The sequence below is a fragment of the Ranitomeya variabilis genome, chromosome 5, assembly GCF_051348905.1.
Source record: "Ranitomeya variabilis isolate aRanVar5 chromosome 5, aRanVar5.hap1, whole genome shotgun sequence".
Lineage (NCBI taxonomy): Eukaryota > Metazoa > Chordata > Amphibia > Anura > Dendrobatidae > Ranitomeya > Ranitomeya variabilis.
Window position 1 is genome coordinate 438,023,928 of NC_135236.1, and position 23,925 is coordinate 438,047,852.

General features: G+C 40.3%; 1 protein-coding gene across 6 annotated transcripts in view; it reads left to right on the top strand.

The window, feature by feature from the left end:
* NAV3 (neuron navigator 3) overlaps positions 1 to 23,925 on the top strand; it is an 898,866-nt gene that overhangs the window by 780,081 nt on the left and 94,860 nt on the right. For 5 of the 6 annotated variants that reach the window (XM_077265345.1, XM_077265346.1, XM_077265343.1 and 2 more), the window contains 8 exons: positions 1,955 to 2,087; positions 3,922 to 4,168; positions 4,281 to 4,959; positions 7,715 to 8,206; positions 9,594 to 9,656; positions 15,010 to 15,170; positions 17,273 to 17,461; positions 17,814 to 17,866. In XM_077265345.1, the coding sequence (XP_077121460.1) occupies positions 1,955 to 2,087; positions 3,922 to 4,168; positions 4,281 to 4,959; positions 7,715 to 8,206; positions 9,594 to 9,656; positions 15,010 to 15,170; positions 17,273 to 17,461; positions 17,814 to 17,866 (2,017 nt within the window). The remainder of the gene's footprint in view (positions 1 to 1,954; positions 2,088 to 3,921; positions 4,169 to 4,280; positions 4,960 to 7,714; positions 8,207 to 9,593; positions 9,657 to 15,009; positions 15,171 to 17,272; positions 17,462 to 17,813; positions 17,867 to 23,925) is intronic. The other variant, XM_077265347.1, reaches the window with a different exon arrangement.

The window sequence follows — 23,925 nt, forward strand, 5'->3', positions numbered from 1 at the left end:
TTTACGTCTCTATAAAATACAAATAAAAGTAAAGCTCTAAAACAATACTTTAATATATTGATCAGATAACTATAAAGGTCACCGTGCTTCACTCCATCCAAATTCAAGTAAGGAAACTGTAAGCAACAATAATGTAGTCAAAAGAAAAATCAGGCTAAATTGCACATACCACGGTCTGTAATGCACAACCTGGACCACCCCAACGCACGTTTCATATGAGCTTTTTCAAAGTGGGCTTACCACTGTGCAAATGAAAGGGTGATAAATAGGGACACAAATCAATAAAGATGATACTTTTGATGGAGCAGCTGGATCAGGAGCTCACCTTCTGCACCTCCGGGTTCGGCGTCTCGTTACGCCTCATCCCCCTTGTCAGCAGGGATGCGGCATTATGATGTGGATAGCCAGGTGTTCAACAGGACCATTTTGCTGTATCACTTGCTTATGTATTTTAACATTTTTGAAAATATTTGCTTGTCATGATTTTAATAAAGATTTTTCATTTTGTATAATGCTGTTACATAGTCTGCCTTGTTTGTAGGTTTTGTTTTAGAGTATCTTATTTATCGATGATTATCTTTCCCTTGTTTTGATTGATTATAAGGTTACAGATGAGTTAATCTGAAAAAAAGTATTACAGTCATACCATTTAAGGGATTAAGAGGCTGTTTTTACCATTAGGTGGTACCTTTTGGGCCCTATTATTGCAGTCTAATGAGGTCCACTCCATCATATCAGTTCCCAGTAACTATGATATAAAAAGCCTATTTTAGTCTCTACTCTGTCCTAATGTATCCTGCACACGCTGGCCTTCCTCTATATGTATGAACCCCTGAGAAGATGCTGGACTGCGTATATGAGTCTAGTATCCTTGTAGTTATGCCATCTCAATGTAGTAATAATTGTATTGTTCAGTTAGCCAGACAGTGTATTTCAGATTGCCATCATAGTGGCTCATTGGTTAGCTCGATTAGCTATGCAGTATTGGGTTCATCGTATATAGCATGGAAGAACAGCTGCAGAAAGTGTGACTTATCACATGACAGGGATCACTTGGATACAAGTAACTGTAAAGTGTCAAGAAAAGTGAGGAAATGATTATAAATTCAGAATAATGTGTAATGGCATAGAGTATATTTATGTAATGTGTGATCCTGTACAGTGTAGTTATTATATTACCTTTCATGGACATATACGTTATTCAGTGCATTACTGCTTACTTTTTACCTATCGCTCAGAGATGCATTGCATTTTCTCAATAGCGCTCGCATTTGTCAGCTAGATGAATGCCATCTCGTTTCAGGAGACCTTGACAACAAAGCAAATGGTCGCTGTTCATATTCAAAAGATTTGATGAATGTAGGCAATTTAGAAATGTTCTTGGGAGTGATCAGCTTTTTATTCCGTATTTCAAGCTTGTGTGTAAGCATTAGTGTATAAGGGCACCGGTGTTGTAGTGCTGCCGAGGAACTTACCGCCTCATTGGGGTCGAATTAAGACTTTTATAGTCAAAAAGTCTTTGTCGCATACGTTCTTTTGTTTAGGGGGTTTCTGAGCTGCTGAAAGCATTTAAAAAGCTTTAGAAAGTGTATTGAATGGAAAATCTCGCTTTTTACATGAAGGTAATTACACAGGTGGTAAACCTCTGCTGAACATGTCTTCCAAGGACATCCAGTGTGTGGTTGCCAAGGTATGTAATGGCTGGAAATTCAGCATCACCGGAGAGATTCTTAAGCGCTCTATCTTTATGAATTTACTCCTTCATAACAAACCTCCAACTACTTAAGCTTTATGTAAAGTGACAGCGGGGACATGCCATGTGACACTGGTTGTGTGGTATTGTTAGCAGTTCTTTCTAAGCGATGGATGTGATTATGTGATGGAGTACTTTGGTAATATACAGTGGCAGTGCTACTGTAGTACAGCACTAACAACATGGACTTCTTTTTTTTAGTTGGGACGACAGCAGTTCTGCTAGCAGTGGCCTTAGTGATACACTTGATAACCTCAGCAATGATGACCTGAATACATCCTCTATTGGTTCCTATTCCAATGCATTTTCTCCAAGGAAAACCAATCACAAACCGGTAAGTGCTGGCCATCATCACATTTCCATTACAGTTGATCATAATCTGTTTATAAATTTGAAGTTTAAAATGTAAATTTCTGCTGCATAATCTTAAATGGATTTGACAACAATTTCATATTGGCGGGCATTTGACACTTAGCGCCACCAGCAGTCAGCTAATTGTGTTGCTGGCAGAGGCAAGATGTAAACAGTATAGATCCAGAACACTACCGCTCCGTAGACAGTTTAGTTGCTGCTGCCAGGTACTGCAGATCAGTTCCTGTTTAAAAGCTAATTGGTGGGAATGCCACGTGTTGAATCTTCACCAATCAAATATTGGTGATCTATTCAAGGGATAGGTCATCAATATCAAAACGGTGGAAAACAGTGGTTTATAATGTTTTCCAACCTCCATACTCTTATTGGTTATTGAACCAATCTTTAATCACCATAGAACCCTATCATTTGCATTTTTTTAAATATATATATGATAGGGCAGCCTTGCGGCGCTGGGGTTCTGGGTTCAAATCCCACCAAGGACAACATCTGCAAGGAGTTTGTATGTTCTCCCCGTGTTTGCGTGTTCTGTGTTCTCCCACATTCCAAAGACATACTGATAGGGATGGGGACAGTGCTGATAATGTATGTAAAGTGCTGTGGAATTAATGGCTCTATATAAGAGGGTAAAATACATAAATATAGACCTCAAAGTGCTGCTGTTAGGGGGGGGAGTTGTGTCACGAGTTCCCCACTGATTAATGTCAGCATTGCTGTGCAGTCCTAAACTCCTGCTGGCACACGAGCACAACATAGTATATGGGCTCCATCTAACCTCCATGTGCCCGGTGTATGGACCTGTGGACTTACTACGTCTGCTCTTCTTCAATAGAACCTAAGTTGTGTGAACTGATCACTTTTAGTTTTGCATTTTTAGAAACCTGAAGGGACGCATCAGGAAAATGTATATACTTTGTTTGTTAAAGGCGCTCTCCAGTGAAGATAAGGCCTTACCTCTTCATAGTATAGATGATCGCTTGTAGATCGGTGGGGAAAAAACACTTTTATCCCTATGAGAATGGAACTGCAGTGCACATGCCCGAACGCCGATCCATTCCTTCTCTATGGGGCTGCTGAAATAAAACAAGCTCGGCAGCCTCATAGGGAATGAATGGGGTGGTGGTTGGGCATGACCGTTACCACTCCATTCTAACTAGGATAAAGGTGCCCATTCTGCCAATTGTTGTGCTGCCCAGTGGATGGACTATTCCCTGCAGATAGGTAATAACTTATCTTCACTGGACAGCCCATTTAAGACCAAAAGATCCCACGGTAGGTAAACCCCTCTCGCACGCACTACCCCTACACTAGGCATAAAACATTGTTGACATTTTGCTTAAAGTGTTACATTAAGAAGGTTTATTCCTTTCTTTGCAGAATTGCATTTTGAAAGTAGTCTCTAATGTGAAAATAATTATTTTTTAGCCTTATTTTAGTTTTGGATATTTATATATATTTTGTGTTTTTATTGTAAGTGAAAATATGTCATTCTGTTTAGGAACTTTACAGTTTTCTGATAACATTATGTATAATGCTGCACCTATAGTGCCTCCTGCTGGCCATATAGGTTCACATACACTGTCATACAGGGTTATTCCTGAAAAGTCAAAGGACTACTAGTTGTGTTCATTGTACAAATACAGGAAAAAAAAGATGATGGCAAACTGATATTTTAGAGCGTGCCGTACAAGCAGCAGTTTAAGACGGAGGTGGCATGTTGTTTTTTTGTAAACAGTATAACAAATCCACATTGCTGTACCTAGTATTTAACCATAGATCTGTTCTATGTGCTGCAGCTAAAGACAGAAGCTGAGAAGACTTGGTGCAATGATGAGATGAAGAAACAAGACGATGAATATGATTTCAGTATGGAGAGTGGCAAATGGAAAGGGTTTTCATCTGGGCTGTCCGACGATGCAGAAAAAGGAGGACAAAAGTCTCTCTCTATCTCCCAGACTGGGTCATGGAGGCGAGGAATGACTGCCCAAATAGGAACCACATCATCTAGGCACAAATCCGGAAGCGGCTCACTAAAAACTCCAGGTGTGAAAGATAATCTATTTTTCTTGCTGTTTTTATATTTCATTCTTTTTTAAATACCTTAATGTATTTTTCTAATATTCCTCTTTTATGAATGCATTCATTTTTCAACTAGGAAAAACAGACGATGTAAAAGCTTCTGAAAAAGTGAAAGCACCACTTAAAGGTGGCCCTTTGCAGCGCTCCCCCTCAGATGCAGGAAAAAGCAGCGGGGATGAAGGTAAAAAGCCACCTTCCGGAATTGCACGACCAACAGCCACTGGCTCGTTTGGCTTTAAGAAAGCTGGAGTTAGCTCACCCACAGTAACTGGAAGTGGGGTTACTGTGACTAGTGGATCAGCGACACTTGGGAAAATGCCCAAGTCATCCGGAATTGGAGGTAAAGGTGCTGGCAGGAAGACAAGTTTTGATGGGTCAAATCAAGATGATGGCGTGTTGCTGGCCAACTCTAAAGCCACTCTGCAGTATCGAAGCTTGCCGCGACCTTCGAAGTCCAGTACTAGTGGTATTGCAGGAAGGGGAGGACACAGGTCAAGCACAAGTAGCATTGACTCAAATGTCAGCAGCAAATCAACGGGCAGTAAACTACGAGAGCCTTCAAAAATCTCCGAGCGCTCCAGTCCTGTCAGTATCACTCAAGCAGACAAAGACAAGGACAAGGTGTCCGATTCAGAAAGTGTCTCTTTATCAAGCTCTCCTAAATCAAGTCCGACATCAGCCAGTGCCTGCGGCACTCAAGGTCTAAGGCAGCCGGGATCCAAATATCCTGATATTGCTTCTCCTACATTCCGAAGGTGAGGCCGTGTGTATGGCTGATATGTGGTCTCTGCACCGTCACCATTGTCCGTTAGGTTTGCTGGTAACGCTATGGCATTCAGACTCGTATGAAGTTTGCCGGGACTCAGAAATGATTTCAGTGTATCAGGAAATAACACAATACATTGGGCCAGGTTTACATTTCTATCAGGGTACATTAAATTGTCAGAAATGCAGGAAAAAAGAATTGAACATGCAACGCTTTTTTTCTGTTGAAGTTATAGACAATGTGATGGCTGCTCTGCCGACTGTCCTTCACGTTAAGGCGTTGTTCACTACTTTTAATGACTTTGAAATGGGCCCCATGGTGGTCCTAATGTAAAAACAACCTATACTGAGAGAGCTAGGACACTGTTTTTTTTCTGGCCTCTTAAAAGCCCCCCACTGGAAGACGAAGCAGTCCAGTAGATGAATATGTGGGGGTTTTACACTAGGACAGCCATGGGCACATTATTTAAGAAATTTAATTTGGTAGACAACCCGTTTATGGGTTAAGCAAATTTATGTACAGTACGTACATTAATATGATGTAATTATTTCTTAGGATAAATTTGCTAAAATTCTAGCACAATTCTGGCAGCAAAACCTGTTCTCCTTGACGTGCAACATAGCATGGTTCCCTTTAAGCATTACGCTTAATGCACATGGCAGAACACGCAGAATCCCTCCCACACTGTAGAGAAGGCACATAATAATAATAATAATAATATTTATTTTTAGACATTGCTTCTTTCCTTAAAAACAATTTTCAATAAATGATCATGTCTGAAATAAATTATTTTATCACAACATTCATACTTTCAAGGAATGCGTAATTAGGAAACGATAATTCCTATCCTGCAGATAGGAGTCTCATAAATATATGCAATAAAAGAACACATTTGTGATTAGCTGTAGCAGTTATTGTTACATCTCTGCTCTACTGCTGTAACCCCACCTCTTATAGATAAAGTGATTTCTAAATTTACATTCTGACCATGTGAACAAAAATGATGGAAAATAAAATGATTCCTTATCTAGAGAGCAGGCAAAATGATGTATTTGGTGTGGGGAGCTGTCTCCCCCTTGTGGGCAAAGTAGATATTTCGCTTTCTTTTCTTACATTTCTTCTTCAAGGAATAACTTTATTATTATTATTATTATTATTATTTATTGTTATAGCGCCATTTATTCCATGGCGCTTTACATGTAAGGAGGGGTATACATAATAAAAACAAGTACAATAATCTTAAACAATACAAGTCATAACTGGTACAGGAGGAGAGAGGACCCTGCCCGCGAGGGCTCACAATCTACAAGTGTAGATTGTGTATTATCATAGAAATCGTCTATTTTCTTGCCACTAATAAGGTAATGAAAACATATTTTTATGAGTTTCCTTTAATGTCCACTATAAAGCACATCTTCTAGATCTGGCATTATATTTGTACAGCCACAGATCTCTTATTAAGAAGCTGCCATATGACAATGACAGTAGCCAATGTACAAATCCTTTATTCTGCATATAGGCATTCCTAGTTCTAGTGAGTGCAGATGTATCGTTCCCTTTTTGTTCCCTGGGGCCTAAGGCTGACACATAAGAAGACATCAGTGTTATATTAAGTGGGGCAGCTGTTACTGATGGTGCATTTTGGACCAGAAGTATAATTGTCAGCACAAATTACATTAGAAAGATGAATTATTTGTATTTGTAAGGCCACATGTGACCAATACTAGAAATATTTGATCTTGGATAATCCTGGCATATATGGAGTCATCATATATGATCATGTGTCATGCTAGATAGATAGAAAGCAAGATGTGTGACCGTCACATGACCAGGACGTGTACTGAAAATTTCAATGTAAAATTTTCTTAAGGGCTTAATTTGTCACAAGGTAAATTGAATGCGTTCTCGTGCCTTGCTAACATAACCCTTGACAGGCTGGAATTCACATCACAACCACTGAGTGGTCACCCATAGATGCACTTAGCATACACTTCTCCCAACTTAGTATCGCAAACACATGGCCTATTTAAAACCTGGTCATCTCACGCCATACATCTTGTGATATGTGGAGCTAAGAGAAAAGGTAAGGAAGACCCCTAGAAGAAGAATCGATTCTGCACAGCTTTTATGCCAGTATTCTGACCCGAGAAGCTTGAAAATTCACATCATTTTGGTGCAACTTTTTGGCCTTTGCTGGAGCTGGGACATGGTGACAGCCACTTGTCAAATTCATGACGACTGACAACGTTCACTAAGCCACAAATCTTACTCCAGCGGGGACTGGAGTAAGATTTGTGGCAAGGATCAGGTAGAGGTGCACAGCTCTTGTCCAGCACTCCTGATTTATGATTTGGTGTGCGCCTCTTCATGAATCAGCAGCATCTGACTGCACCATGCCTCCTCATCACAACCGGCATGAACAATGCTGGCCTTGATGTATCGGGCCCATAGTATGTTAGAACAATTGTAAGCCATTGTATAAGAATTAATATGAATGGGAAATGTATAAATCTCATTTAACACCTTGTTAAATCTGTTTACAGCGTGTGAATATTTCCTTCCCGTAATTCATTACTTCCTCCGTATAGTTTATTTCCAATGTTTTTAGTCCATCAAGCATGTCATTGCAGCTACTGAGATAGATCAATGATCCATGTAGTCCATAAGTTATTTATGAGCTCCTGGTCATGAAAATTAAAAAAACGCGACATAATACATTTCTGACTTTTTCTATTACTTTGCAGATTATTTGGTACAAAGGCAGGAAATAAACCCTCTTCCCCTGTCAGCGTTGATGCTGTGAAGTCTGCTTCTGTCATGTCCAGCCCCAGCAGCACATCCCTGGCTAGACAAGGCAGTTTGGATTCTCCATCATCGGGGACAGGTAGCATGGGAAGTGCAGGAGGACAGAGTGGAAGCAGCAGCCCTTTGTTCAGCAAACCCAATGAATTAACCCCTGATGTTATCAGCTTAGGACATTCCTTGGCCTCCAGCCCAGCTTCAGTTCATTCGTTTACATCGGGTGGTCAGGTGTGGCCAACTAATTTGAGCAGTTCATCTGCCGGTAGTAAAGATACTCCTAGTTACCAATCTATGACAAGTCTTCATACCAGCTCAGAGTCCATAGATTTACCCCTCAGCCATCACGGATCATTATCTGGACTGACAACATGTACACAAGAACTACAAAGCATGCTTATGCGGACTGGTAGTGTGAGATCAACCCTCTCAGAAAGGTGAGTAGGTTGGTCAAGAATAACTGACAATTTTCTTTTTTTTAATTTCCTGTTTATTATGTAGAACCAACATATTATGTACATAGATTGTGGCCATTCACATTAGTCACTGTGCCCAGTGAGGCTAACAATCAAATCTCCATAATTAAAACACACATACATGAGTACATTTATTGAGAGCTAGCCAGTATGATTGGAGTGGTGAAAAGTCACCAGGACTGGTCCACCAAGCATTTAATGGAATGTTTTTGCTTAAAGACCGCAACATTTCAATACGAAACATACCATACCGACCTGAAATGGCAGAACCAGTGCCATGGTTCTGGCAGCATGAATCAGCTGTCAAGCGTTTATAAAGAGGTTGTCTTCATCAGAACTAACCCTTCCGATTGTGGACTTTCAGAATTCCTAAATTCTTTGAGATTTAAGACATGTTACTAGAGTACTCCATGGCAGCTGGACTAAGACTAAGTCGAGCACTTGAATGCTGACATCATGGGAGCTTTTAGCATTTACCAAGGCACCTGCGATGTCATGTCTAGGCCTCTCAGGGGCTTGTAAATGCTCAGGGGCCCAAGATGATGGCATTCAGGTGCTCAACTATACATGTTACTATTTAGTTCATAAGGAATTTTGCCCTCCAAAATGATGCTACCATGTTTAAGGTTTGTTCATACTACGTTTTTCCTGGCTGTTAAAAACATTTGTTTTCCAAGCACAAGATGTTTCAGGAATTGATCATTGTCACAGCCATTTTCTGAGGATTTTTTTAATTCAATTTTTGTAATGTTTTTTGTTGGTCCTTTCTTTGGGGTAGATTTTCAGACTTTTTTTGATCCATTAACCACTGAATAAAATGCTATCATTTTCAATATGATCAGAAAGGTGCCCGGGCATCCTATGGGCATTTTTTATAGCCTTGATTGCTATTATGAAGTATGGATGGTCCTCCTGTCAGAAAAAGTCTTTAGAATGGACTTGTTACGTCTTGGCGTTTTTGGAAGCCCAGAGCATTTAAAAGACACTCAAAACCCAAAAGCCTGAACATATGAACATCAAGCTATTTTTCCATAGAAATAAGTAGAAAGAAGCTTTTGAATATATTTGAATATATTTTGAAGCTTTTGACCTTTTTTCCCAGCTCAAAAAATGCCAGAATAAAACGTAATTTGAACACAACCTTATGGTCTGTATACTGTGGCCTGAATCTACGTAAAAATATATAGTATAAAAATGAATAGGGCAGCATTTTAAGTGCATGCTAGGACACAATAGTGGAAAGTATAATGACCAAGAGTGAGTAACTGTAGGCTTTCTTCTTTTTATATTGTACACATTTTTAATAGCAATAACTTTTTTTTCTGTTAATTTTTTGTCTTATTTGTAGGGGTTATCTTTATCTTAACAGTTTGCAACTTGACCGAAACACCCTGCCCAAAAAGGGACTGAGGTACAAACACTCCTTGAGCTTGACTGCTGCCTTGGTACACTTTGGGCGTCTCTTGCTTTCTGTCAGTCTATTTGGTTCCTCACTGTTCTGATCAATTTCCCTTTCATTAGAAACATGCTGGATATTTCTTTAGAAAGAGTGCGTTCACATATAGCTTTTTGGTATGGATTTTGGAGCAGATCTGCTTCAAAATCTGTGGAAAGAAAGTAATTGTGAACGTACCGTAGCATATCGTCTAGGATATGGTCACAGAACCTTGGCTGAAAAATGCTAGTTGACAGTAAGAATGAACTTCCTAAGCCATGAAAGTATTTATTATAGAAATCACTGGCCAAAAAGCTTACTTGTCATGGCTCTGCAGCGCATCTTCATGGTACAGGACCAGGCGAGATAATGTGTCTTCAGTGTTTCAGAACAAACTCAAGAATCTAAGCTCAAAACCTTTGACTCATCTTTGACTCCTTGTTGGCTGCTTTTACTTTCGTTCCTATTGATCTATGTATCTTTTTCTCCAGTCTTTTGTATCCAGCTTTGTGTACTGCTTTAAATGTTGTCTGTAAATTAATGGTATGTTGTTATAAGTGTATATTTTACACATGGGAAAATGGTACAATTGCTCTATTACAGCAACCTACGCTGCAAAGTACTCCTGGTTGAGAAGCTAAGCATTTCCATTTCTATTGCTTACTGTGGCATATCATTTCTAGCTGTTTTTATGCACAGGTTTAATGGTGTGCAGATAAAATCAGTGAAATAATGGCCTCAAGCAACTAATTAATACTTAGAGGCTAACAAATACAGGAACGTTCAGCTGCTACTTTTGGATGCATGAAAACAGCTGTTAATGGTTCCCTGTTCGGTGATGTTCTGCAGCAGAGCACACATTCCATTAGTAAAAACGCTGAATTTCCTACCTAGACAAAAAGGTGTTGTGAATGTCTAATTAAATTTTGTTATGTAGAGATTTTTTTATATCTAGTTTATTTAGAATTGGACATTATTTTCTAAACTGCACATACTCCATAGTCATTGGTTAGTAGATAGAGTTTGTGCAAATCGATTTGGACATCCAAAGCTATTGGCCATGATAGTGTTCTCTGGCCACTTGACGGGAGTGGGAGAACCAACTCTTTCTTACTTTACCATATGATGCACATATGAAGAAATGTAAATGCTGTCAGGCAACTGGTCGTTCTCCTACTTCTATCAATGGCCACAGATCACTGTTGCGGCCAATGGACTGGGTCTTGGGAATCGATTTCCACCACCTCTATTAGTAAACATATTCATGTACTCCTTAGGCACATGCCTTCAAGTGCCTTTCAATATCTTGTGCAGTATACAGATAAAATGATAGTCAGTGACATATGTGCACTGTGTTGTAATAGACTTTTACTTACTAATGAGGTTACTTTTAAGGTGCCTCTTTTTTCAACTTCAAATTAAGGAGGTATTTCAAACTTGGAGCTTTATGACATTTCAACAGGATACACCATAAATGCCTCATAGATGTAGTTTCCATATCTGAGAATTGCAGCTTTTTCAATAACAGGAGTTTATCTCATATCATTGCGAGTGGAGGGTGATCGTACATGCATAGCTTTTCCTATTACTTCTATGGGACTTTTGTAAACAGTTGCTCAAGCATGTGCTATGCAATTTTCAGAACTCTCTCTTTGAATTCAATCGGTTTATGCATCAGGGACATAATGAGAAAAATCTGGTCCTTAGAAGGTAGATACATACAATCTCAAATGGGCAAAAGCACAAGACAAATTTTACCACATCCTTATTTATTTATGTAAAATGCAGAAAAATGCAGAAACACTGTCTGAAAAATGAAGTATATAATTCAAAACAATTGGCAATCTTTCCGGTAGCGGACATCCAAGAAAAATCACGTCAAAGTTGAACTGTGCAGTGCTTAGAGAAATTGCAAAAAAAACCAAGAGCTGCAGCTCAGATTCTAAAGGCGTCATCATGTTAAATAGTCTAGTTCATAACAGCACATTTAGAAAGATACTGAACAACCTGTTTGGAAGGGTTGCTAGGCGTAAGCCTTTTCTTTATAAAGTGAACATGGTAGCTCAGCAAAAATTTGCAAAACTTGCAACTTAACAAACCATAAGATACCTGGAACAATGTCCTTTGGACAAACGAGACAAAAGTATTGATGTTTGGCCATAATGCCCTGAACCACATTTACGAAAACAAGATACAGCATATCAACACAAAAACTTCATATTAACTGAGATATTTACTGAGATTGGTATTCATAAAAAATGAAGTTATTGATGCTAAAAGTGTTTCTACAAGCTATTGATTCATGGGCTGTACTTAATTTTTCGCCCACTGCTCTAGCAGTTTGGTCTAGTTTTTACAAAATAAATAATGGGACATTGTAATACGTCACATTGTTTATCTGAGATTGTATTTAACAAATTTTAAGACCTTATGAGGACCAGAGGTTAATTATGACTTTTTTTTTGTAAAACCATAGAATTCAAAGGGGATGTACTTGCTTTTTGTCATTACTAGTGTTGAGCGATACCGTCCGATACTTGAAAGTATCGGTATCGGAAAGTATCGGCCGATACCGGCAAAGTATCGGATCCAATCCGATACCGATACCCGATACCAATACAAGTCACTGGGACTCAAGTATCGGACGGTATTCCTGATGGTTCCCAGGGTCTGAAGGAGAGGAAACTCTCCTTCAGGCCCTGGGATCCATATAAATGTGTAAAAGAAAGAATTAAAATAAAAAATATCGCTATACTCACCTGTCCGACGCAGCCTGGACCTCAGCGAGGGAACCGGCAGCGTTGTTTGTTTAAAATTTGCGCTTTTACTTGGTTACGTGAATTCCCGGCTTGTGATTGGTCAGGGCGGCCATGTTGCCGGGACGCGGACCAATCACAGCAAGCCGTGACGAAATTACGTCACGGCTTGCTGTGATTGGTCCGCGTCCCGGCAACATGGCCGCCATTAACCAATCACAAGCCGTGACGTCACGGGAGGCTGGACACGCGCGCTTTTTAAAATGGGCGCGTGTCCAGCCTCCCGTGACGTCCCGGCTTGTGATTGGTTGCGCCGCGGTCAACCAATCACAAGCCGGGAGGCTTGTATAATACATCAGCTGAGAGGTGATACATGGGAATGTGAGACACATCCTGCAAATTCGACCAAACTTATTATGCAATAATTGATGTTTTGACAACATTGGCAGTTTCCCCTTGTTTGGTTTAGTTCATCCTCACTCATTTTGTGCGCCGCGGTCAACCAATCACAAGCCGGGAGGCTGGACACGCGCGCATTTTAAAATTTTAAAATGCGCGCGTGTCCAGCCTCCCGGCTTGTGATTGGTTGATCGCGGCGCAACTAATCACAAGCCGGGACGTCACGGGAGGCTGGACACACGCCCATTTTAAAATGTCCAGCCTCCCGTGACGTCACGGCTTGTGATTGGTTGCGTCTCCCATGTGACTGCGACGCAACCAATCACAAAGCCGGGACGTAATTTTAAAATCCTTAAGGACCTGAAATTACGTCACGGCTTGCTGTGATTGGTTGCGTCCCGGTCACATGGGCGGCACGCAACCAATCACAAGCCGGGACTCACGTAAAGGAAAGAAAAGCGCGAATTTTAAACAAAGAACGCTGCCGCTTCCCTCGGTAAGGTGCAGGCTGCGTCGGAGAGGTGAGTATAGCAATATTTTTTATTTTAATTCTCTCTTTTACACATTTTTACATTAATGTTGTTTCGATACCCGATACCCGATATCACAAAAATATCGGATCTCGGTATCGGAATTCCGATACAGCAAGTATCGGCCGATACCCGATACTTGCAGTATCGGAATGCTCAACACTAGTCATTACTGTATATGGCCACCTTTTCATTTGATGTGACTCAAAATGGGGTACTCCTTTGGAGGTAGGTGTGGTTCCCAGCGTTGGGACCTGCAGCTATCAGTTATTTATGGTGTACCCTCTGGGAAGAGAATACATTTAGATAATTAGTTTACTCCCCTTAACACATCTATATAGTCAGCTTTAAACTTTCCAGTTGTTATGTCCGGCATTGTAGTACCAAACATGATATATTAAAGAATAGGCTTATAATTAATTTTTATAGAAAAAATAGCTACTAGTGGTTTTAGAGTATAACAAAATATATAGATTTTTATACACATTTAAACATGAAATTAAATGTATATATAGGTGAATTTGGGTAAAACTGTTGTGCATATTTTTTAGTCTTTTTATCTTTATATCATTATGTTAAAGTCTAGTGCCATAGTTTATAATTCCCCATTTTGTAAATGCTTAAGGTTGGGTCTTTTCCCTGGGTCACAAACTAATATCATATTATATCATCACGTTATGTGCCCCTATTCCTCATATGTTGCACCTAGTGCTTAATTTAACTAAACTGCTGAATATTATGATTTTATCATAAAGCACAATAGTGCAACCCTTTTCATCCGATGTCATTGTAGCTTTTATTATTCAGCAAATAGTATGCTTAATTAAAATTTTCACAAAGAGGAGGTCCTGCATTCCTTGAAATCTTAAAGTGAACCTGTCAGCAGGATTGTGCTCAGTAACCTACAGACACTGTCAGGTTGGCACAGTTAAACTCATTAAAATTATACCTGGGGCTGAATAAATCCGTCTTGTGGTTCTTGTGTAATCGGGGCGGCCTGTGCGCAGGTCTTTCCTTGGTTTCTCTGGCTTAGAGCAGGAAGATAAGACTCTGCCTACAGTCCTGCCACGGAGCACGGGCATATCATTAACTGAAAACTTCTAACAACTGATTACACAAGAACCACAAGACGGATTTATTCACCCCAGGTATAATTTTAATCAGTATAACAGCGCAAACCTGACAGTGTCTGTAGGTTACTTAGCAAAATCCTGCTGACAGGTTCGCTTTAATGTTGTATCCTCTTAAATAGTGCAATCCAAAACAAATATCGTGAGGCTTTTTTCACCACCAATACACGTTGCTCTGGCATGCATGGTTATTACATACTTATACTCTTCTATGGCATTCTGTCTGATGAAGGTCTAATGTGGACCCAAAAGTCACAATATTTGTTATGGATTGCACCATTAAAGAAATCCATACTTGAAGATTGCAAGGAGTACCAGCCCTCTTTTTCTTCATGTACATGGTGTTGTACCCCTCCCAAGCACCCGCTTATACTGAGTGACCTGTATCCGACACATTATAATTTAACATTTTCAGCAAACTAAATATCTTCATGATAATCTATATATCTAAGACAAGAGTTTCTGAGTTACTCATAAAACCAACCAAAATGTTCTTTTTCTTTCTATTCCTCAGGTACACGCCATCATCCCGACAGACCAGTCAGGAGGAAGGTAAAGAGTGGTTACGTTCTCATTCCACTGGGGGGCTCCAAGACACCGGCAGTCAATCGCCACTCGTCTCCCCATCAGGCATGTCCTCCTCTACTAGTGGGAAATATCACTATTCCAATTTGGGTAAGAAATTATAATAAGCAATCAGCTGAATTGTATAACTTGATTGTTGGGCGGGTCTCAAACATTTAACTGTATCCCTAACTATTCCTATTATTACTGTAGACTAATAAGGCCTACCACTTGCTAAGTACTACCCTATTTTCTATACTGTCCTTATCCCTGAGCTGAGGGTACCACAGGCCTTACCTTACAGTACCCACACAGCAGCATCAGTACTTGTAACACCTTGCATTATTCACATTTCACAATAAAATGCAATAAAACCGCATATGAATATTCACACTACACAAATTGTTGTCTTCATGGGCAGGTATACGACAGTCTCTGTCACACCCTTACATGTCAATCAACCAAAGGAGAACGGTGCTAGGCAGGGAATATAGCACAGGCCCGAGGGTGTAAAAGTCTGCCAGGTTTGCTTTAAGAACACTGGAGCTTATTTATCAGTATAAAATGGAAAAGTAGAAAAGGAAAGGATTATGGTACCTTCTGATGTAATTTTTTTGGCAGATGGGGAGCTACTAGATTGAGATATACTCCTAAATGATTGGTTCTTATAATTGAGTAGTATTACCGAAATGTCAAACCATAGCGTAGAATTTGCACAGCTCAATGAATTTTATTATACTGCATTAAAGTAAAGGATTCTCAATTATTCCTGAGGTTTCCACTTAGAAACCAAAGAAACTTTAAGTGCAACCTCCCCTTCCCCATTCAAGAGAACCCTGCGTTCTGCGCCTTAAGGAATTATAATTCCTCAATATTGTATTTTCCTAAAAATATGAGGTGCACTGAATGTTGTGTCATCATAATAATGCATGATTTAGTGATTGCCCACTGCTTTTTTATAACTGATCTTTATTGGAAAGTTTATTTTGTGCATGAACAGCCTATTTCAGGTTCCACCACAGAATTTCTTTTAGGTTCAAGTAAGGAGTAGACCTGATCTTAATAAAAGTTGAGTAACTCCCAAATACTCTGCTTTATTTACAGCATGTCTTAAATATCATTATCATGCCCTGCCGTAATCACAGTTCTGTGTGCTGCGATGCCAAGTTCTCCATGTAATCCCTGCTGAGTGCACAGAACTTGCTCCAGTAAATTGCATTTTGGAGACTGTGGTCAGTACACCGGGTCCTGCACAACAATCTCCTGAAGGAAACACTAACCATTTCACAATGCTTGCAGCACAATACAATATACAGTATTACAGGGCTCTACTAACACTTTTAATGGTATAACTTGAAGATTGTGGGCCCCAAAGTAAAATCTATATACGGGGCCTCACCCACCTCACATGGGTGGGTTATAGTATTGGCCTTCGTATATGTGCTAAAGGGACTTTTTCTGCCCACTTTACCCACCTAGTCTCCAGGGCCCTGGTGCAACCCCTACACCCACAATGCCACCAAACCCACCTGGTTTAAAGGGAGTCTGTCATAGCTTTTTGCTACCCCATCTGAGAGAACCATCATATAAGCCCAGGGGTCCTGATTCCAACTATGTGTCATTTATTGGGCTGCTTGCTGCAGTTTTGATAAGATCTGCCAGTTCTCTGAATGCTGAGCTCTGTATTACCCCGCCCACATCCACATCAGTGGATTAACAGCTTTCTGTGTACACTGCATAGGCAGAAAGCTATCAGTGAATTTCTACAAAGCTAATGAAAATGGATGACTAGATGGCAGCAGGTTTACTAGTGCCCTAGTGATAATATCCTGATGATAAAACAAGGCCTTATTGCTGGAATCAGGGTCTCTGTCTCTACATCATTCTGCTCTTAGATTAGGTGACAATGACCTAGTGACTGATTTCCTTTAAGTAGTAACCAGAAATCTGAATGTAGCTCTAGCCTATAATATAGTTATGGTGGCACTTTTTTACATTTTATTTGACAAACAGATAGCATTTAGCTCCTCATAGATGTAGTTCTACAACATCACTTCCCAAATTTGAAGATAAATGTAGGTACATCAGCAGTCCCTGCCAGACCATTGCCCTGTAAACCTCCTCCTACCTGTCAGCACCTCTTCTGATTATAAAAATGTCATCAATGCAAGTAGTAGATCCTTTGGGTTCTCTGAAATCCTTTTTTTTTGCAGTAAGCCCCACCAATCTATCTCAGTTTTCAATTTCTGGACCAAACATGATGCGATCAAACAGCATTCCTGCACAAGATGCTTCCTTTGAATTATATGAAGACTCTCAGTTGGGAGGAAGTGCTACCTCATTAGAGGACAGGCCAAGGGCAATCAGTCACTCAGGTTCCTTCCGGGACAGCATGGAAGAAGGTAATTAAGTGGCTTTGATAATGTTAAAAAAAAGGTTCTCCAGAATTGAAAAAAAAAAAAAGATTGTCTTTTTAGCTGAAAGAGCGCCATTCCTGTCCCAACCCTTTTACTGAAGTGATGCATCTTCTGGAGTCAAAGGAGAGCAGTTTCTCTAACCCCGATAAATACTGATTCTCTTTATATTTGTAGAATAGCTTTTATAATGTATGTTATACTCATAACACCGCCATTTGCCCTTTCACATGTCTGATATTCTACCGTTGTGCCTGGTGCTTGTCTTGTGTAGCATGTAGAATGTTTGCATTGTGCAGGTCATGAAAATCTAACTTCTCATTTCTTGTTTTTTTCCCAGTACATGGATCGTCATTGTCACTGGTTTCCAGCACATCATCTCTTTACTCCACTGTACGTATTAATCGCCTGCTGCGGATAAGTTAAAACATATGTGAAAATGTAGCAGTTTAGTGATTAGGGCAGAAAATCTGTCATCAACATATATTGCCTGATGTGGGTTTTGTGCTTTACAAAGCAAATGGTTGTTTGCGAGCTTGGACTGGCCCACCGGAGAGCAGGAGAATCCTCCGGTGGACCACCACCCTCTTATATGAGCAGTACTTGGCACTATGTACCTGTATCACTATGTACAGACATAGGCAGCATCATAGTCATGTAGCAATCTACCCTATTCATTGTTATATACATTTGTGATTGAGGATAATGTCACATTTGCATGTAGCTGAAAAGTGGGGCCCTAGAGTTGGTTACTGGTGGGCCCTTGGCACTGGTTGTGTGTATGAGAAAGGAAAGTGTGATGCACAACTGTCGTTATAAAGAGTAATTGATTGCAGTCAGATAATTGATGAGGCCTTACTCTGCCACTACACAGCTACAACTACTACTAGTCCTTGCTATAAAATATAGTTATTATATGGTACTTCAATATGCAACAACACAAACTGCTTGGGAATGGGAATCCCCGGGATTTAAATGAAGTAAACCAAAGAACCAATAATGAATAAATCTTTATTCTATATAATGAGTATATAAAAAGATGCCTCTTATGAGGGACACAGAAATGGGCAGTGCAAATCGACAAACAAATGGGGTCCTAGAGGGGGCATGGCAATAAAGGGGGATATGTCCCAAATAACCACCCAAATCCACCCTAGCACATATGCAACAACAACCAGTAAGGTGTCAACAACATATAAGTATACGCCAATAATATAGTTAGGCAATATTTACCTTAACACATGAAGCAAGAATTGAGCACAATGTTTGGCTGTGTTCCTCCACCCTGATGAGCGTTTCGCCCAGCTTCTTCAGGGGGCATGTCACTGTGGAGGACAAGAGCCACATAAAAGGAAAGACTGGCCAATTCGGAAAGGACATGTCATGGTCATGTGATGTCCACAGTGGTAGGCGTAGCATGGTTCTCCACACCTCAGATGAGTAACTCCCAGCTCGTGGCAGGTGGAACGCAAGTGAAACACATTTTGCTCAGTGAGTGCTGCAGGGAGGAGGAAATAGAGATCCGCTGGAGGTGCATGTGCACTGCCAGCACTACAGGAGCAGTCAGAAGGTGGGCCACATAATGAGGATAATTTTAACCCTCTACCGGGCTTTGTGTAGTATTATGGGCAAAGGCAGGATTACAAGATAAAGAAAGAGATGGTGAGCAAGATCAAACACAATAATATGATAATAATGAAAAAATAAACAAATAGAAAAAAGTGGGAATTGATGTGTCTAAGGTGCCCAGTGTGAATAGTGGTAGACAAATTACATAAAAACAATCAACAGATAGATGAAAGAAAATAGCATCAGAAAAAGTGGTCAGAAAAACAGACACAGGGGGTTAAATATGATACGTACGATGAAATATAATATACAGAAGCATGAAAATAGATTTAATGAAAACTAAAATTCATATAAAATAAATCAATAAACCATATTCATGAAAAATTACAAAAAGAAATTAAAAATAATTCCTAGCATGATAACGACAGTGTATGACAATAATAATAAAATATTGCAGTAAAAATAACATTTACAACTATAAGTATAAAAATATATTAGAATGATGTGAAATATAAAATATAATGTTAAAAAACATACAGTATATGGTGATGAAAAAAGTGTGTTGTAAAATCCAGCGGAACATTAAGAAAATATAAGTGATGGTAACACATCGTGATAAAGTTGAGTATATAGCAAATATAGTTAAGAATAGAAAAACATTGCATAAAGCTGTAGACACTCCATTTGTCTTAGGCTTCAAGTCTGCAGCCACTCGCTGTGACTGCAGACTTGTGAATCGTGCACACTGTGAGGATTCTCTGGTGCTGGCGATGGGAGCTGGTGGTCATGTGACCGCAAGTATGCTACCAGGCACATTATGACAGGTCTTATCTGGCTTTGTCGAATATACTTGCATTGAGTGAGGCCTTTCCCATATAGTCGACATGTGACTACATGTATGCAAGTCACATACTTACGATCACGCGCCTGCCACTTCCGGTGCCAGCACCTGAGAATCCTCACAGCGTGCAATGCACATGGTATGAAGCTTTACAAGTCTTCAGTAACATAGACTTGTGCCCTAAGGCCCGACAACCTCTTTAAGTAAGGCACCAAGCAGGAAAGCACTACGGGATCAAGTCATTAAGGTTTTTACTACAGAATTCTGGCATAAAACCCCAAAATACTGTTGCACAACTCAGAAATAACTTGTAACTTTTGGACTTTTCACGCTTGTTCCATCCAGTTACTGCAGTATGAGCGTAGCTTGGCTGCAGAGAGGCAGGACTACACCCGTCCAACATATTCATGAAAGTTAACCCACTTACTCCAGGTCTGGCAAGGTCTGGTTCGATGGGGGTCACTGCTCTTGATTTGGGGCCTCCTCTCTTCCTGCGATGGCTTTCCTCTTTCCCTGCCTCATGTGGATGATGCATTTTACATCATCCACACAGTGTCCTCCATCACGCTAGTGGGCAGGAGTACTTCTCTCTGCACAGCAAAATACTATAATGCGTATGGTCGGGGAAAGTTCAAAGAGCGACTGGGCATGTACACCCATTGGGCCATTTTATTGCCTTGCAGAATTGACATATACACAGCATTCTAGAATTCTGTATATGAGGGCTTACTTTATAAGTGGGAAACCTTGTGACTGATCCTTTAAGCGATGTGTGCCACTTTACACTGATGAGGAGCAAACACTCCGAAACATTTGTCTGCAAATGGAATCTCTGGTTTGGTTTATATCCTAAGTCATGTAGGGTAAGACGTTAAAGGGTTTATACTGACTTTTAGGATTGCTACTCCTAACAGGTACCACTAGAGTTCAAGTCCTCTTCCTCTCTGAAAAGGCTTTTTGCATATTTAAACTCCCAGGGAAGTATCACATGGCCTATAAGTCTCCTTAGGCTGGCTTTCCACTTTGCACAAGGAGACACCTTCCCCATTAGACTCTTAATGAATAAAGCACATTGTTCTCATAGGAGCCTTTTCATTAAGACTGACGTGTGACGTGTGCCACCAAGTACCTCCTAAGCAAGAGCATCATTTAAAAATATTATCAGGAGTCTGAAAAATCTTTGAACTTGATTCACCTAGGTCTTTTATCAACCTATGTAACTATGGAAAGCTTATGGTCTGCTCACATCATGGGCACATTTTCTATGTGTCTTGTGTAAGTCCTAAATGAGGAGGAAAAAAATCCTTCACTTTACAATAACGTTTCCTGTTTTTATTTAAAACATGCTGATTTTTTTTTACACTATATTCAATTCTGATCCCGAGCCAAAATCCATATACAAGTATGCTTCAAATCTGCTTGGGTTGAAACATTAACTTTTAATGAGATGAGTGCATATACTGTATCTTGTTTTTCCTGTGAATTTAAAAAAAAATTTTTTTGTGTATGGAGCGTTTTTTTTTCTGCTTCTGTGGGTATGTTCATACAGGGTATTTTGGCATGTTTTTAGAATATTTTAGAAATCTTTTTTGTGTTTTTTTTTGCTTCAGTTGATTAAGTACATATAGTTACATAGTTACTAAGGTTGAAGGAAGACTTTAAGTCCATCTAGTTCAACCCATAGCCTAACTTAACATGCCCTAACATGTCAAATTTAGAGCATTTGTTTCAAGCAGAAGTGCCCCAAGAGGCAGCTTGTTTCTTTTGACACGTGGAAAAAAATAAATTAACAATATGGAAAATAATGTAGGTGTGTTTTTGTAATCAATAAAGCCTGTATGAAAGTATTTGAAGCGGCTTTTTATCTGGCTTTTGGAGCAGAATCCTCTTCAAAGCCGATGTAAAAAATCTCCGTGTAAACATACCTTTATACTTTTGAATCCAATAGCGATAATTTAGTATACCATGATTCTAATAAATAATTTCCTTTCTATTGAGCTGTAATAATATTATAATACATTGGAATGATTCGGTAGGATTAGTTCTAGCGTGTTTAGCCAGAGAAGTGTAAGATTGCAGGCAGTGTTGTCGGTAGATGTCAGTAGTGAATCAGCTGCTTCCCGTATGTCAGTAGTAGAGACAGCAGCCAGAATGCACACAGCTGAACATTAGGCTCCAGCCATCATTATCTCAATTATTACTCACTTCTCAATTGTTCTCTCACTCATAACATTCAGTTTTCTCCAGGAACACAGGTAGAAAAGCCAGAAAAGTGTAGGTGGAAGAAATTGTAGGTACTGGCTGACAGACAGAATCTGTAATAAACTGTATAACATGGTTAGGGACCTTTCTTACATGATTTACTGTAATTAATGTTGTCAAAGTTTTAGATTTTGTGCTAGAAACTTCTCATTTAGAACTTAATATACCGTATTAGACTGTGTGAACGGTGCCTAGTGTAGGGTCACACTACAAAGTAGTGAGTTATGAGGAACTGGGGTTTTAAATGTCCCCAAAATGTGCACAGAAGCACTCACGAAATCTGCCAGAAGTGGTTTGCGGAAGAATCCAGCAAGAAATGGGCCAGTAGAAGTTATGTCTCAGCAGATGCAAGAGCATCTAATTCTTATACTTGTTTTCTTTCTTTTCATAGCAGTAAAAGTGTGTACAAGTTTGTTCCCCATCAGAATATGGATCGCCCCCATGGGGCCGTGGGGTACTCGGTACCCGGTCCTGCGGTTCACAGGGGATGTCATGGTGGCGACCCAGTCTGTGGCCCTGGGACGTCCGTATTAAAGGGAAAGGTCTTTAAGGGGAATGTTCGTGACGCCACCTGTGGTATTTGGTCAGGGTGACCGACGCTGCTTTAGGGGGTCCACTGGGGTGATGTTATGGCAGCTAGATGGTGTACCTTCCCACAGGTGAAGTATGTCCCCAGGGCTTCCCGGTGTGTAGGTGGTGGATGGTGAGAGGCGCAGAGAAGAACAAGGACACAAGGTTGCAGTCTCTTTACCTTTACTGAAGACTTCAGCATACACAGTCCAGGGCACCAGATCACAGGGCAGGCAGAGTCCGACCGGTTTGGAGGAAAGTCCGGAGTCCCCTTGTCCAGGTGGAAATCAGTAGCCTTCCCTTACACTGCGGTGGTGTAGTCCCTTACTGCCTATGGCTTCGCATAAGGGTCTCATAGATGTGGTGTTTCATTCTCTCTCTGTCCCCCAAATAGGATAGGACAATACCCGTATGACTGGTGGCTTTAGGCTGTTTATAGGGACTCTAGCATGCCCCGGCCTCTGAGGGGTGCCACCGTGCCTCCTGGGTGTAGGTGCGGACAGGTAACCTGCAATTAGCTGTCCTGACTGTCTCTGAAGTAAAGCATAAAGGTCCTTACTCCCTCGGTGTTCTGTGTTGTGAATTCTGCTCTTGGGCTCCCTCCGGTGGTTGTAAGTGGTAGCGCTGCTGTCTCTGAATCACAGCATTTATCAGGTGTTTTCACTTTTTGCAATTTGGACAGGGCTATTTAGTCTTGCTTCACCCTTTAGTCAGTGCCAGTTGTCCATTCTTCCTGGAGGATTCACATCCCTGCCTGGTCTCTTCTGCTTTGCAGTTCTTTTCAACAAAGATAAGTTCTGGCCTTGATTTTGCTGTCCACATGCTGTGGTCTTATTGTTCAGTTATTTTCCATGTTTTGTCTTGTCCAGCTTGGTCTGTATAAGGATTTGTTTAGCCAAGCTGGTATCTCTGGAGATGCAGATATACCCTCTATGTCTTTAGTTAGCTGTGGAGTTTTTGTATTTTCTGTGGTGGATATTTTCTAGTGTTTTAATACTGACCGCATAGTACTCTGTCCTGTCCTTTCTATTTAGCTAGAAGTGGCCTCCTTTGCTAAATTCTCATTTCAGTCTGTGTATGTTTTTTCCCTCTCCTCTCACAGTCAATATTTGTGGGGGGCTGCCTGTTCTTTGGGGATTTTCTCTGAGGCAAGATAGTTTTCCCTTTTCTATCTCTAGGGGTAATTAATCCTCCGGCTGTGTCGAGATGT